General features: G+C 35.0%; 1 protein-coding gene across 2 annotated transcripts in view; it reads right to left on the bottom strand.

Moving 5' to 3' along the window:
- Positions 1–5,018: 5,018 nt before the first annotated feature.
- The window catches only part of CCDC148 (coiled-coil domain containing 148), a 323,980-nt gene continuing 312,047 nt past the window's right edge, over positions 5,019–16,951 (bottom strand). For both annotated transcript variants that reach the window (XM_074215932.1, XM_074215933.1), the window contains 2 exons: positions 13,943–14,083; positions 5,019–5,335 (listed from right to left, as the gene is read on the bottom strand). In XM_074215932.1, coding sequence (XP_074072033.1) covers positions 5,189–5,335; positions 13,943–14,083 — 288 coding nt within the window. In that variant the 3' untranslated portion in view covers positions 5,019–5,188. The remainder of the gene's footprint in view (positions 5,336–13,942; positions 14,084–16,951) is intronic.

Below are 16,951 nucleotides of genomic sequence, written 5' to 3'. Positions count from 1 at the left end.
CTTGCTTCTGATTTAGTACCTACTTGAAGTTTCTTAGTCTTTTGACTTTTTTGAATCATGACATGCATTTATGAAGCACAATTCATTTGGGCATTTTTTTTAGAAGTCATAGTTCTTTGAAGAAGTAACATCTATTGAGATGCCCAGTTCTTACTCCAAATTGAATTAGGACAATAAGAATTCTATTCAGCTCTTCTCTGCATCAAATATAGGCAATGTGCCTTTCACCCAGTCAGCACCTCCTGTTGAACTTTTATGGACCTGAAGATAAACGTTTTCACTCTTTTCCAAATGGCTTTCCATCTCCCATAACCCTTGAGGACCAATGCCAGGCCTTGATAAATATCCTTAAGAGAGTTCTATAAGAGGGTAGTAGGGAAGCTCAAGGCTTCTGCTATCATTGCTGTTGCTATTATAGCCCAGATCCATGGCTCTACATTATACTTGGTTCCCTAATTTATTTGATAGTCTCCAATGGCTGAATAGAAAGTCTTTTCTCATTTCCCTTCTCAAGTAGAGGATTGGTCCAGCATCTGGAGAGACACTGAGACTACAGGTGAGGATTAAAGGCAAACTAAAAAAAATGGAAGGATGCAGGGAAATTTAGGGCTCAAAGTTAGATGAAACTTTTCACTTCTATCTCCACTTACCTAAAGCATACTTCAGGGGATAGAACTGCCAAAGCTGCCCTTTAGAGTGGACAAAGGAGAAGTGAAAAGAATAAAAGATTTTACTCCTTCACATTTGAATTTTTGCAATTATTCTCTAACCTGCCTCCTTGCCTCCAATTTGTCTCCAAAAACCCTGTCACTAATCTTATATCTCTAAAACAGAGGAGTTAGGAGGAGCAGTAGATAAGAGCACTGGTCTTGAATTCAGGAGGATGGGAGGAGCCTGAGACACTTGCCACTTACTAGCTGTGTGACCTTGGGCAAGTCAAATAAACCTGACTGCCTCACATACAGGGTCATCTTGCATTGTCCTGATTCATATCTGACCACTGGATCCAGATGGCTCTGGAGAACTAAGTGAAATTGGTGACTTAGCACAGAACCCCTTTCACTCAAATCTAATTCACTTACTTGTCATGGCATCACCTCCCTGATGTCCTGATCTTCAAGAATGAAGGACAAACACCACCATCTTTAAAACATCAATTTCTTTATTCCTGGTTCAGAAAAATTTGTTGGCTTCCCATTTCCCATAGAACATAGTGCAATTGTTTTAATCTGGCAATCAAGATCCTCTACCATCCTCTACCAAAAATCACTACACATGCTTTTATCTTAATATCTAACATTATTTTCCTACCTAAACTCTATTCTTCAATTAAATTGCTCTATTCTTTTTCTCTTGATCACAATTACATTGCCCTTATTATGTACCAGCCATTATGCTATATGCTAAGCACTTTATAATAATCATCACATTTGATCCTCATAACAACTTTGAGAGGTAGATGATATTATTATACCCATTTTTTATTGGGAGAAACTGAAGTTAAGTGACTCGCCCAGGGTCACACAGGAAACAGTTAAGGTCAAATCTGAACTCAACTCCAGGTCCAATGTTGTACCTACTGATCATCTGACTGATCATTGTGCTTTCCTACCTCCATATCATTGCTTGATCTTTTCTGGAATGGTCTCTTTTTTCACCTCTATCTAGTCTTCAAATCTTTACTAAATTTTCAAAAGCTTTTTGGATCACCCCAGACCATATAATATATCTTCTGAATTTCTGTAAGTAATTAATGTCTGTACCATTGTTTGGCCTTTGTATTCCAAAATTTTGTGTAGATTTATGTATATATTTCCCTTGTCTATTCAACCAGGTCATGAATTCTTGGGAATAAAGGAGACAACATCTCTAATGGTGCCTTGTAAATCACTTCTCTCAATAAATATTTATTGATTTTTCCCTTTAATGACTTAATATCAATCTTGTTATTACCTACAAAAGTCAGAAATGTCAAATAATCTAGAGTTGTTTGGTATTGTCATAAATATACATTGTACTTTATATAGACACATTGTTGGCAGGTTTTTCTGATTATCTAGATTTTGGATATGTAGATAGTTGGATCCTAAATACTCTGAATATGTAAGATTGTAATGTACTTTACCAAACTCCAATGTCCCTCTTCTATTATGTCATTTAGTGTCCTTTCCATACATTTTATTCTAGATCAGGGTCAAAAAGAAAATTTTTATTTCCTGGATAATCTTCCTATAACAAAATGAGTTTATATTTTATTTCACTAGTAATTATGCATTTTGCTTTCAATACAGGCTTTGGTAAGTATTTCAAAGTCACATTCAAATGAGCATATTTACAAAGAAGACTAATAAAATAATTGTTGAAAGAAAACATTTATAAATATTGGAGGATATAAACATATGTAGTGCTAAACTATGAAAAATAAAAGGAAATTAAGAATAAACAATTCTACTACCACTCTACCACAAATATATTCATGAATGACTGGAATGTGTTTTCCATCTAATAGATGGCATCTAGAATCAGATCACTTAGACATAAGACTATAGCAGATTATGTGACTACACAAATTAGTCTCAAATAAAATAAAAAAGAAAAATTCAAAATAGAGGACAAAACAAGAATGAAGGAGCTCACAAAAACCCAAAAGAGGAATTTAGATGATATTCATAAACATATTAAAACTTAATGAAAGAGGAAATAGTTAACAAATTTCAAGAGTAGTTTATACATAAAATACAGAACTATATCAAAAGAGGGCTCTTACTTGGATTTTATGGGACTTACTTCTGAAGAAGCCATATTCCTAGAAAATTAACTCAATGTCAAGAAAACTAGAATGGAAGTGCCTCAGAACTTGCCCATTTGAGTAAAATAAACATTCACAGGCTGTTGTAATGGAAAAAAACCCAACAACTATGTTTTCTTAGTTTTATAGGAAACCAAGTTGAGATCTGAATGGGCATCCACAACATTTATATTCTATAAAACTATATTTATAATATTCTCCCTGATTTGGGGAAGGCACAGGCTGGTTCCAACCGGAAATATTACATTCTTTGGAGCTCTCTGAAAATAAAAAAGAAAGGTGTTATATAAAAAAGTACAATCAATCATTGTTGCTTTAAATTGATGCTTCTCAGTTTTAACCAGCAGCTTTAAATTCATCTGAACTCAATTTTTCATTTTTATCCCAAGCTTTCAACTCCATTCCCCTGCAGTTATTTTAACTTTATGTTTCATTGAGTCATAAGCTTCCACTTGATCAATTCTAATTTTTATACAATTATATTCATTATCAGTGTCATTCTGTACTTTTTGCTTATATCCATTTGGCCAAATCTGCTTTTTAAGGGGTTATTTTCTTTAGTTATTTTTGTCTTCTTTCTTCTTTACCATTGACTAATTTTGTTTTTCAAAAATTTGTTTTCTTCAGTACTTTTTGGATCTCTTTTATCAGCCTATTAATTCTATTTCATAATTTTCTGGTTATTACTCTCATTTCTTTTCCAAATTTTCCCTTTGTCACTCATTTTAAAAATAATTTTTGTTGCTCTGATTCTTTTTTCTTTAGTTCTTTTAAGAATTCCTGTGGGCTTGTGTCCAATCTGCTTTTTATTCTTATAAGTTTTGCTTGTAGATGTTTTCTATATCATTGTCTTCTGAGTTTGTGTCTATAGCTTCCCTATCACCACAGTTAACTTTTTTACAGTCAGGTTCTTTGTTGTTTGCTCATTTATCCAGTTTATTTTTTGACTTTGGACTTTGTTATCAGTGGACTCACCTCTGGGGGGTAGGGAAGAGGTCATGTAAAAAGCTTCAGGCATTTTTGCCCTACTGTTTTCTCAGCTAGTTCTGGGAGTCAGTTTTTGTATGATCTGGGGAGAAGTGTGATCACCAGTCTTCTGGACTGCACTATGGTCCTTATCCCCTGCTCCTTACAACCATAAGAGCCAGCACTCTTCTGTGAAGAACTGGGTAAGAAGCAATGGAGATGCCAAAGGAAACCACTAGCTAGTGGACCCCTTATTGTCTCTGGGAAGTGAGAGCTCCTGGAACTGCTGTTACTGCTGTTGCTATTGACTCCAAGATCTATCACTGATATTTCCACTGTATTGTGCTCCTGGCTAGCCCCAATCTGGGCTAAAAATTATCTCATTCTGACCTTCTATTGGTTTTGCCACATTAAAATTTGATTGGATATGTTATTATTAAGTTGTTTTGAAAAGGATGTGGGAGACTTTGACTAAAATGCCCCCTTTACTCCACCATCTCCTATCATTTCCCATTGGTAGAAGTCATTGTGGTGCAAACAGTAGTGTTGTCACCACCTACACACCTAGGTTACCATCTGACAATGATGTTTTGCTATTCCAAAAAAAAGAAATCCAGTTGTTTCCTAGATATGACATCACAGAATTTTAATATTTTTATTTGCTATGTTTGTCTATAGAAGCATTGAGATAGAGAATAATTTAGAAATTTGAGAGTTTGAAATATTAACTTTTCATTATTCCATTTATTTCAACAACACATTTTTCTATGCTAAAATAAAGATTCCTGTGGTTGAAATGCTATTTCTAGTTTCTAATTTATTCTTAAGGAATAATTTGCAAAATGAAATTGTTTGGATGATTGGTTTGCAGTAAACATGATGCACCAAATTGGTTTCTAAATTTAGAGAAAGGTTGAGTCTCCTCCTATAATAATCAAGGGATAATAGAAGTATTAATGATAATGAAGCTTTCATAATTAAAAAGTCAAATTCTGAAATAACAAATGGAAATGAAGGCTAGCTGACAGCCCCTACATATAATCTAATTCTTTCTAATGGCTATTTTACTTTGCAAAGTTATTTTGTATTCATCACATAAAATATCAATCTCAAAAGTAACTTATTAAATTATTTATACTATATCTTTCATAAATTCTACTCTTAAAGAATCTAATAATAAAGCATTATTTTTGAAAGATATGGGAAGGAATTCAAGATTATTGAGAATTATACAAAAATTTCATTTGCAGATGAAATTACCCAACATATAATTAAATATTTAAGCCATACTAAATGAATAGTTAACAAATATCTTTTGAGAATAGTTTATATATAAAATACAGAACTGTATCAAAGAAGGGCTCTTGCTTGGATACTATGAGACTTGGATATTAAGGGACTTGTGACTGAAGTCTATATCTGAAATACTGTAGATGCCATGTCTCTTCTTGGAAGTTTATAAGGATTAATTTTTGGCAGGATCTCTTTGGCATAAAGTGTTCTATGAAGTCCAGCTTCTCGAAGAGCTAACTCAATACGAAGTCTGGGGTCAGAAATAATCTGGAGAAAGAAAACACAACATAATTAAATAAGAATACCAGCAACATTCAATACCATATTTTACAAAGTTTTTTCTTTTTTTTCTTTTAGTTTACAGAAGAAAAAAATGTTTGCACATAAATATGTAATTGTGGTTCATAATAAAGTCACTTACAACTTTTTGAAAGTAAAATAACAGTGCCATTCAATATAATACAAACTTTTAAAAAGCTAGCAATTAAAAAGCACTTTATATATGTTAATTCAATGGATCTCTACTAACAATAGGTGAATAATTTACTGTTAATTGGTTAACATGTCAAAGAGATACCTTCTGAGCTTCAGTTTATAATTATCTCTAAACTTGACTAAAATTATACAATCTTTTTCATGCAGAGGCAAAAATATATTGTCAAGCTCCAATTTCCTTCCACTCATATTAGAGTGGGTAATAATATTTATTTAATAGATTTTCACATAAAGTAGATTATGTTTAAATAAATAGCTACTATTAGAAAGAAAAGAAGTCAATACAACTTGACCAACAAATTGCTGAGTTTCTATTTTAAGTGTGACTGCAATGTCTCCATCAATCTGATTCAAAGTGGGAACAGACAGATGAGTAGTTCAATTAATACTTCCATCTACAGCCGCTTGTATCCTATCCCTCTTCCAATCAGAGATACAATGATAAGTAGTTGACCACATATAGATTTTAGCAAATGAGGACTTTCATGTGGCCTTACATGTGTCCTCCCAGATGATGAAAAGGGAATCACAAATATAAAGAAAAAGGATACAAAAAAGAAATGATTAAATATGAAATCTTCAAATCCCTAACATTGTCTAGCAGAAATACAGAGAACATTGTACAATGGAAAATGTATGATTTTTCCACTGAAAAGTTCAGCATTTAGACACCTATTGAATAGCTACTAAGTACAAAGCACTTTACTAATGATGTAAGCAGGTAAGGAATGTACAAGGAGTCATGGTCTCTATCATCAAGTAGATTATATTCTAGTAAGAGAGAAAAATACATGCACCTATAAATAAAATACAAAGAAGTATGTGATAAGTACAATAGTGTTTCTTATGAATTCAAGTTGAAGGGGGATTGCTTGTTTAGTGAAGTCCTCCACATTCTTCTGTGTGAATGATATTGTGAAGATTGCATCAAATCTTAGGACATCAAAATTCTTTCTGCTTGACCTCAATAATGTGACCTATCTAGAAAAAACTAAATGAATGAGGAATAATGAGTATATAGATTGATATGAACAATGTTTAATATGTACATCTGTGTCCACACATACATGTTTGTATATGTATACATAAAACAGAAACTGGAAACGGATATTGAGAGGGGCCCAAAACTTAATGAGTAGAGAATAGTTAGATTGTTTGTAAAATTATAGTCTTTTAATGACCTTAAATTTCTCCCTGAAACAAAGAAGAGCCTTCAAAACAGCAATATTCATGGTTTGTTGTATAGCTGCAAGTTATGTAGTCTCTAGAGAACCAAAAATGAGTTTTATCCAAAAGTTAAAAGGAACATGGGACAAGCAAGCAAATGGCAACAAACAATAAATTATGAAGGAGAGTCAATGTGAAGAGAAGAAATGTTTAAGCAAAAAAATGGGCTAGTCATGTGGTAAAAATAAGAGATAATGAATGAGTGATAGAACCTCCCATGTGCTATTTCAGTATCTTCTAATGTCAAGCAAAATCTATAAGGGCCCCAGTGTTTATCTTGGTTGGCCTCTTTGGAAGACAGACAAAAAGCAGCACTGAGGAATCAAGTATAAAGGCATTTTCATATCCATTACTAGAGGGGATGTCCTTATCTATGAGATCATAGATCATCTGAGTAGAAGCAGCTAAGACATCCAAAGAAGAGTCACTTAGTTTCAGATTGCCTCAGTTTTCTCATCTTTAAGACAGGTATAATAGCTCTTACCTGCCCAGAGTTTTTGTGAAGATTAAGTGCTTTACAAACCTTAAAGTATGATATAAATGTTGGCTATTTATTACTGCACATTGGATAGCTTTTATATGAGGGACCTAAAATTGGAAGGTAGTTTAAAATTAAATTAGGGTAGTTTGAAAAGGAAGGAGAGCTGCCATGGAAGACTGAACTTTGAGTTAGCCTGAATAAGTAGGTAGATGGTATGCCATTAACAGAAACCAGAAAATCAGGGAAAACTGGTTTAGAAAGGAAAAGGTTCTTTTTTAAAAAAAAAAAAATTCTAATCCTTTAAAAATAACACTGATAGAGTTTGCCCATTTTTTTTCCTTTAAAGAATTAGGAGGATTCATAACAGTTAAAATTCAGTTATCAGAAAAAAAAATTAATGCAGGGTTGGAGATAGTTTTATACACCAAAAATATTTTCAGTAATATTTATCCACTCACAAAGAGTCAGATACATATACTATTTTGGTAGTTTACAGAATCATAGAAATTTAAAGTAGGAAAGGTCTTCAGCAACTGCCTAGTTCAATCCATAAATGAAAGATATGATCATTTTAACTTACCTGACAAATCTCCAGCTAAACTGGAGTTGTTAATTGGAGGAGAGATTAGAGGACAGAACCATGAGTTGAAAAGAGGATAATTTAGATTTGATTTCATTACCACAAACTATTATAGTCATTCAAAAGTTGAATGGGTTTCCTAGAGAGGTAGTGGGTCCCCCCACCCTCTTCTTCAGGCTAAAATTCCCTCCCAGTTACTTCAAACTATCTTTATTTGACATGGACTCAAAGTCTTGACATTTGCATATTTATATGGAACTGTTGGCCTTCTTTAATCCTATTAGTTTTAAGATTCCAAACAGTACTCTCTACTTTTTTGCTATTGTAAGTGATTTTACCACCCTAATTTCTTATGAATAAAATTTCTCCTGTTATTTTATTTTTTTATTTATGAAGTAAAACCAACATTTCCATAACAGTATAATTTTTTTTAAAAAGATGATTGCAGGGGCAACTAGGTGGCACAGTGGATAGAGCACCAGCCCTGGAGTCAGGAGTACCTGAGTTCAAATGTGACCTCAGACACTTAATAATTACCTACCTGTGTGGCCTTGGGCAAGCCACTTAACCCCATTGCCTTGCAAAAAAAAAAAAAATGATTGCACCTGAAGCTACAAGTCTATTATGTATAGCTTCCTATTCTTTTACATTAAATACATAATAAATCTATTTAAATATATTATTATTAATTAATATATTATCAATATATAATTAATATACCATTAATATATTATATTAAATATATTAATATAAACTTAAATTAAATATATAATAAAGTTATCATGTAATTTGTTCCTTTTTTTATCTCCCCCTCCATTCTTGAGAAGGCTACCATTAGACACACAAACACATACACACATATACAAACATATTTCTATTTACAAGTTCTTTCTCTGGAGGCAGTTAGCATCTTCCTTCATATGTCCTTTGTAGTTAATTTGGGTATTTATAATAGTCAAAATTGTCAAAAATGTGGTCAAAAATAGAAAAATATACAAGAAAACTTTAGCAGTGGTTCCTTTTAAAGAATTGTAAGGATTTAAAAAATAATTTCCAAATTATAAGAAAATCGATCTAGAAGGATCTTCTTTGATCAGTATAGGAGTTTTAACCAATTGATATAAGCATAAAATTGTTTCTTTAAATGAAATTTAAAAGCTACATTATTTTTTACATTTGCAAAGGTAAAAAATAACATTGATATATTTGAAAATAATTTTAGGTAAAACATTTGAGTATTAACTATTCAAATATGTTCTATTAACTGGCTTTATTATAAAATAATATATACTAATTAGGTATTACAAATGAACTACAAAGATGGTTCATACTACAGTACTCAAGTGCCAGAAGATAATTTATAGCTTAAGATCTTTACTTTGTCATCATCAGAGTCCTAAATTGTATTCCTGACAACTGGGCTAAGTTCAATTGCAGGAAGAATTAGAGCTAAGATATAATATATGCTTTGTTGAGGTAAACATGAGACAGAGATCATGAGTGTTAAGAAGCTTGAAGAGATGAGAAGTAAGGTTATTTAAAGAGGTTAGGAGTTGGTATGAGGAAAAAGATTTTGATTTAGTTACTGAACACATCAGAGAGGAAAAAGAACAACTTGGAGTCCATATTAGACAGCAACAAGGATATGGACAAGAAGAATGAACTTTAAAGAATGTAGAGAGCAGAGGGCAGAGCCAAGATGGCCACAAGAATGGATCATGTCTTAGGCTCTCATAAATCTTCAAAACTAAGGACTCTAACTAAATTTTTGAGAGACAGAACCCACAGAGGGACTCAATGAGGTAGTTCTCCTACTCAAAGTAACCTGGAAAAGAGCAGAAAAGCTCTGCTCCCCCAGGGTTGGAGGGGCACCCACCAGAGGGGTGGCCCGCCAGAGGTGAAAGAACTTCAGCCTCCTGGAGGCAGCCCCAGGGCGCTGGGAGCCACAGCTCACAGCAGCAGGGAAGTTTCCTGAGCTATGCCCCAGGAAGCACAGGGCACAAATTGGGGGGGGGGGGGGGAGACCCTTGCCAGAGCAAGCATGGGAAGCCCAGCCCTCAGGGCACACAGCCAGCAGCATGGCCACTGCAGTCCAGATCCAGGAAACAGAAGCAGGCTGAGCCTGTTAGCAGGAGCCCCCAGGGCATGAGCCCATTGAACCTAGGGAGGGGAGTGAAGAGAGAGAGAGACTGCAGAGCTCTGTCCTCTGCCTCTGGAACAGGACTCTGGAGTTCTGATCACATTCAGATCCTGATCACAATCTAGGCCCCCCCCCATAGAACAGCAGGGGCCCCCCCTCACCTCAGCCTCGCGGCAGAGGGGGGCACATATGGTCATTCACAGACCAAGAGGAAGGACAAAGGCTCTCACACTGAGACCCTTGTGGGAGTGTCCCAAAAGCTCAGGGAGCACCCCAAAACCAGGCCCAGGCTGGGAAAATGAGCAAGCAGAGAAAAAAAGAGGAACACTATTGAGAAATACATTATCTATGATCCCAAGAAGGATCAATATACTCAATCTGAAGATGAAGAAACACAAGCTCCTGTATCTAAAGACTCCAAGAAAAATGGAAATTGGGCTCAGGCTATGACAGAGCTCAAAAAAAAAGACTTTGAAAATCAAATGAGGGAGTTAGAAGAAAAACTAGGAAAAGAAATGGGAGAGATGCAGGAAAAACATGAACATGAAGTCAGAAGCTTAGTCAAGGAAATCCAAAAAAATGCTGAAGAAAATAGCATGCTAAAAACCAGCTTAGGTCAAATGGATAAAACAGTTCAAAAAGTTATTGAGGAGAAGAATGCTTTAAAAAGCAGAATGGGCCAGATGGAAAAAGAGATAAGAAAATTCTCTGAGGAAAACAAATCCTTCAGACAAAGAATAGAACTCAGGGAGATTGATGAGTTACTAAAAAGCAGGACTCAATACTTCAAAACCAAAAAAATGAAAAATTAGAAGAAACATCTCATTGAAAAAACAACTGATATGGAAAACAGACTTAGAAAAGATAATTTAAAAATTATTGGAATACCTGAAAGTCATGAACAGGAAAAGAGCCTTGACATCATTTTCAAAGAATTACTACAGGAAAATTGTCCTGATATCCAAGAAGCAGAGAGCAAAATAGAAATGGAGAGAATCCATCGATTCCCCCCCCGACCTGAGAAAGAGATCCCAAAAAGCCAACCCCTAGGAATATTATAGCCAAGTTTCAGAACTACCAAGTCAAAGATAAAATATTACAAGCAGCCAGAAGGACACAATTCAAATATCATGGAGCTGCAGTCAGGATCACACAGGACTTAGCAGCAACTACATTAAAAGCTCACAGGGCTTGGAATATAATATACTGGAAGGCAAAAGAGCTTGGAATGCAACTGAGAATCAACTACCCAGCAAGGCTGAATGTCCTCTTCCAGGGAAGAAGATGGACTTTCAGTGAACCAAGGGAATTTCAAATGTTCTTGTTAGAATGGTCAGAGCTGAACAGAAGGTTTGATCTTTAAATACAGGACTCAGGTAAAGCATAGAGATTGGAGAAGGGAAAAACATGAGGGACTTAATGATGATGAACTGCATGTATTCCTGCATAGAAAAATGACACTGATAATACTCATATGAACCTTCTCAGTTAACAGAGCTGGTAGAAGGAGCTTTTATAGTTGAAGCACAGGAGAAAGTTGAATTTGAAGATAAAATATGGTGTAAAAATGGAGTCAATAGAAAAAAGGGAAATGTAATGGGAGAAAGAAAAAGGAGAGGGGGAATAGGTCAAGATATTTCATACAATAATATTTTTATTACAATGAGTTATTGCAATGATATAGAAGGGGGGAAGGCAAGGGGGAATGAGAGAATCTTCATTCTCATCAGAGGTGGCTAGGAGAGGAAACAGCATATATACTCAATGGGGTATAGACATCTAGAGTAAGAAGGAGAGAAGGGAGACAGGGGGAAGGGGAGCATGTGAGTGATGGAGGAGAGGATGGACCATGGGGGAACAGTGGTCAGATATAACACATTTTCTTTTTTACTTCTTGCAAGGGGCTGGGATTGGATGGCCTGTCTGGGACCATAGGGCCCAGTGGAAGCTGGGCCTAAGGGGTGGTAGGGGAGCTCAGGGCTTCTTGGCCCCATGGCCAGGGATCTGTCTGCTGTGCCACTCAGCTACCCTACAGCAGAGACAGAGTGAAAGGAGAGAGAAAATATAGTACATGGTATTGGAGAAATAAAAAAGGAGGGAGTTGCAATCAGCAATGGCAATGGTGAAAAATATGGAAGTAACTTTTGCAATGGACTTATCATAAAGAAAGTGATCCACCCGTGACAGAGTTGTTGGTGCTGGAAGAAAGACTGAAGCACATTTTTTATTATTATTATTATTTTGGGGGGATGCAGGGCAAATGGGGCTGGGTGGCCTGCTTGGGGCCACATAGCAGGGTGGTCCTTAGATGTCTGAGGCCAGATTTGGACCCAGGTGCTCGTGGCTCAAGGGCCAATGCTCTGTCCACCACACAGCCACCCCTACTATTATCACTATTTTATTTTATTTTGGGTCTTTTTTTTTTCTTTTTTTGGTTTTTGCAGGGCAGTGGGGTTGCATGTCACACGGCTGGGTGATTGTTGGGTTATGGGGCCGGATATGGGCTCAGGTGCTCCTGGCTCCAGGGCTGGTGCTCTGTCCATTGCACCACCTGGCCATACCTATAATTATTACTATTTTTTTTAATTTTAATTTTTTTCTCTCCCCTTTACTTTATCGCTCAAGCAAGTCTATATTTCTTTGGAGGAGGGTGTATTTTGTTTACTCTTAAACAAGAATATTTTATTAATGTATAAAAAACATTATTTGTACAAAATGAGAATAAATATTAAATATAAAAAAAGAATGTAGAGAGCAGACTAGAGAGGACCTGAAATGGCAATAGGCAACAAGAAATATGACAGCTCCTACTCTCTTTATTGCAGAATACATGAGAAAAGAAACAACTGGAATTGGATGCTGAGACACAAGCTACCTTCAAGAATAAACTTTTTTTTTCAGTGAGCACAGAAAGATGGAAGGAATGTGAGAAGATGAAAAGTGGGGTCATAAATTTAGAGCTAGAAGGGAAACTGAAAGTCATGAATTCAATTCCCTCATTTATAGATGGGAGAAGTAACTTTCCTAAGATCAAATGACTAGAAAGTGGCTGATCCAGGGGTGGGTTCTTTAGGGCAGACAATCAGTCAACAAGCATTTTTAAAGCTCTTACTATATACCAATAACTGGGGAATAGAAATAAAAATATATCTCAAAAACAAGGGAGAAATAATATGCAAATAACTAGGTATTTATAAGACAATATACAGAGCAGATGAGGGTGGCCTGAAAGATAATACGAATCTTTATTAGACCAGTTTGGGGTGGGGGGAGGATGTGGAAAGACTAGCAAAAGCCTCCAGCAAAAGTTGGAATTTGAGTCTTGAGGAAGCCAGGGAATCTAAGTAGTAGATGTGAGGTGGGGAGTTAAAAGGGTCAGAGATTGCAGATAAGTTTCAAGTTGGAGCAACTAAAAGTAACCAGTGTAGTTAGACATGGAAGAGAGTAAGGTGTAAGAAGGCTAGAAAGATAGAGTAGGACACTGGAAATGGAGGCAAAGGAAGATACTGATTGAATGATGATATGATTGACTTTACAATGTGAGGTAGAGGAATGGTAAAAGGGTAGTAGGCTACCCTCAATTTTGCCTTCAAGGTCAATCTCCTTAAATGATCAAAGGTTACCAGATCATTCCCCAACAAATACCCCAAAGCAATTTTCAGAAGTTAGAAAGGGGAGCTCTTCATTCTAGAAGAGAAGGTGGTTGAGTATAGGGAAAGGGAAGGACATGGACCTCAGGTCATAGCAACTCTGCATGGGTAGGAAGAAATTAGGAAGTGAAGAATCTATTGGGTCAAGATGCAGAGGTGGTTGTGGGAGGAGGTGGGCATTTTGCTTCCCTTTGACAAAAAAAGTATCTTGAACAGAGCCCCACTTGCCCCCAGGATAGTTTGACTTTACCCTGATCATTCTTATTTTCTCACATCACAATCTACCAAATATAATAATGACCTGGGGTTCTGTATATGTATTCAATTTGAAGAGTGGCTTTTGAAGAACAAATTCTTCTTCTGTTCCAATTCCCATTCTGGCTTTTGAAGCCAATGTATCTGCCATCATTCTAACATGATCAACTTGGGCCACAATGGAAACCTAGCAGAACAGAAAATTATGCTACTTAGAATATGTAATAAATCAAAATAATACAGAAGTAAATTAGTTATCTTTAACCAATATGTACTAAAGTCTAAAAAGTCAATTAATATAATAAAAATACAGAGCAGAGGACAAGATGAATAATAAAACTACAAAACCTATTTTAGAAATCTGCTAAGCAGATTAATTTCATGTTAAAAATCTCAATACTGCAACTAAGAGATAAAAACAGGATCATGAGACAATATACTTAAAAATCTAACTTGGTTCTCTTTCTTATGTCAAGTTATTGGAAAAATAGAGAAATATCAATCCAGGGAAATGTTAATAGTAATTGGTCTTAATTTTTATGCCCCTGAAAATATCTACCAAGCACCATAAAGTTTCATTTCAACATCAATATCTTGAATATCTGGTAAAATATGACTATGGAAACCAGCTGATGTAATTCTCTTGTGATCAATCCAGAGTCAAGAAGGTTTGGGTAATTTGAAGAGTAAAATTAAATTCAAGGGGTCAAAGTATCTTTAGATTTTGGTTGGACCAGTTATACCAGATCAATAGGTAGTTTTCAGTAAGTGCAGGTCACAGTTATAGTGTCCTTTATCCAGCCCCACCCTGATCACACCTAAGAAAAGTATAATGAATCAAGTAATTTATAGACCACTAAGCAAATGCTCAGGAGTTCCTTAAAATAATCATGATGCATGCACTCACTAGTGAAAAGAAAATTAGATTTAGAGTTAAAAGATATCAGTTTAAATAACTGCTGTGTGTGTGTGTGTGTGTGTGTGTGTGTGTGTGTGTGTGTGTGTGTGTGTGTGTGTGAAAAAGAGACAAGTAGGAGACAGAAGGAGTGGAGGGGAGAGAGAGAGAGACAGACAGACAGAGAGAGAGAGAGAGAGAGAGAGTCCTTCTAGCTCTATGTCTAAGAACTAAGAACCTCCATGAAGTTAGAACCCATCCAGTCCAATGGCCTCATTTTGAGGAAGCTGAGGCTGAGCCAGGTTAAGTAACTTGTTCACATAGGCAAGGTTCAGTGCCAATTGCTCTGACTTCAGAAAGATTGGCTTTTCTCCTCTTCCACATAGTCCCCATATTGTTCTAACTAGCTCTAAATCTAGTACTTCTATGATAAGATAGTTCAAAATCTATTCAATACCAAAAAAAAGTACTTTTTGGACTTTTACAGAAAGCCTCTATCAAAAAAATATTACAATTATTTATAGTGAAATAAATGGAGACATTACGTAAATTATGAACCTGCTTTTCTTACTGCTTCAGTAGTTAGGATAGTTCCTTGCATATAACAATGCTAAATAAATATTTTAATGGAATTTAAAAGTTCTAATAGTACAATTGTGAATATTTATGATTATTAAACTGGCCCAACAATATTTCCTCCTTTTTTAATGAGCTCACTGAAGATAAAATTATAGAATTATAGTCATAGTCTTTAAGCTTTTTGTATCAAAATCAGGTTTTAGAAACACAGAACTGGTCATTAAGCTATATACATATATATATATATATATATATATAATTATTGAAATAAAAATTATCCTCCCTGAGAATACAAAATGCACAATAAGTTGCTAATTTAATATATTTTCATTCTGTTGGAGAAAAAAACTAAATAGTTAATCCTTCTCACCTCAAGAAAAAGGACCAATAAGAAAAAAAGACTGCTTGGAGGTTTAAATAATCAGATCATAGTTTTCAAGAATTCATACATGAATTACAGCAAAATGTATAAACTCCTTGAGAGTTGTAGGGATAGTTTTTGGCTTTGGTTTTGCATTCTAAGAATTTAGCACATTTCTTTGTACAATGAAAGTGATTAATAAATTCTGCAAAATTGAATTCTATTTCATAATATTCTTCAAGGCCTTTAATTTTTTTGTTATTTAATTTTCTTTCCTTTGTATTTAATGGTCTTTCTCTTAATCATCTGGAGAACTTTGTTGGTTTTTAAATTAAATTATTAAACTGTCATGTTTCTTGGAATTTGCTTCTTTGGAGTTTTTCTAGAGGCAATCTATGAAGTCTTTCAATGGGCATTTCATTATCTAAGTAAAGAAGTTCTGGGAAGTTCTTTTGTATTATTTCTTGCAATATGTTCAGGTTTGGGGCTTTTTTTTTTTTTTGGTCTTGCTTGTTCATCTGGAAGGTCTATGATCTTTTGGTTGTCTTTATACAACCTGTCTTCAAGATACTATGTTTTGTTTAGATAATGGTCATATTGTCTTTTAATATCATTATGTTTTGCTTCCTTCTTCTAGATTATTCTTCATTTCAATATATTTGTACTTCCAATCTATTATTCTCTCTTTTATGTCTTTGATGACATTTACCATTGCAGCAGACTCATCTTTTATATTCTGCACATTATTTTTGTTGTAAAGGGATAAACTTTACTCTCATAAGTCTCATTTCTTTTTTAACCACTCAGAAAAGTGTATTGTAGTTTTATGTTCTCAAATTCCACAGGGTTCTCTGTCTCATCACGTGTTGGGTCATTTTCCTTCTTTTTCAGTATTTATTTAGAGATGCCTGAACTCATTTATTAGATCTGGAGGTCATATTTTCTTTAGCTGTGTTTTCCCTATTGAGTTATCTGCTTTTTTTTGAGGTTTTTTTTTTCCTGAGAATTTGGATAAATTAGTCTTTTTTTCCATTCATTCTCCCCTATTGTTCACTTCCAGATTCCCTACCCTCTCAAAGTTATTTCCCTAAGGCTAGGTTTCAAAGCATCTCAATCTCCCATTTTAGACAAGTCATTGTTTGCCCGTCTAGGTCTCTGCTTCAAGCAACACTTCAGGGAATAAATATGGTCCTAGTAGAAGACTGGACTCTTTCCCTCAG

This window comes from Macrotis lagotis, chromosome 1 (assembly GCF_037893015.1).
Source record: "Macrotis lagotis isolate mMagLag1 chromosome 1, bilby.v1.9.chrom.fasta, whole genome shotgun sequence".
NCBI lineage: Eukaryota > Metazoa > Chordata > Mammalia > Peramelemorphia > Peramelidae > Macrotis > Macrotis lagotis.
The sequence above is the reverse complement of the archived record's forward strand: the minus strand, read 5'-3'. Positions and strand labels throughout refer to the sequence as shown.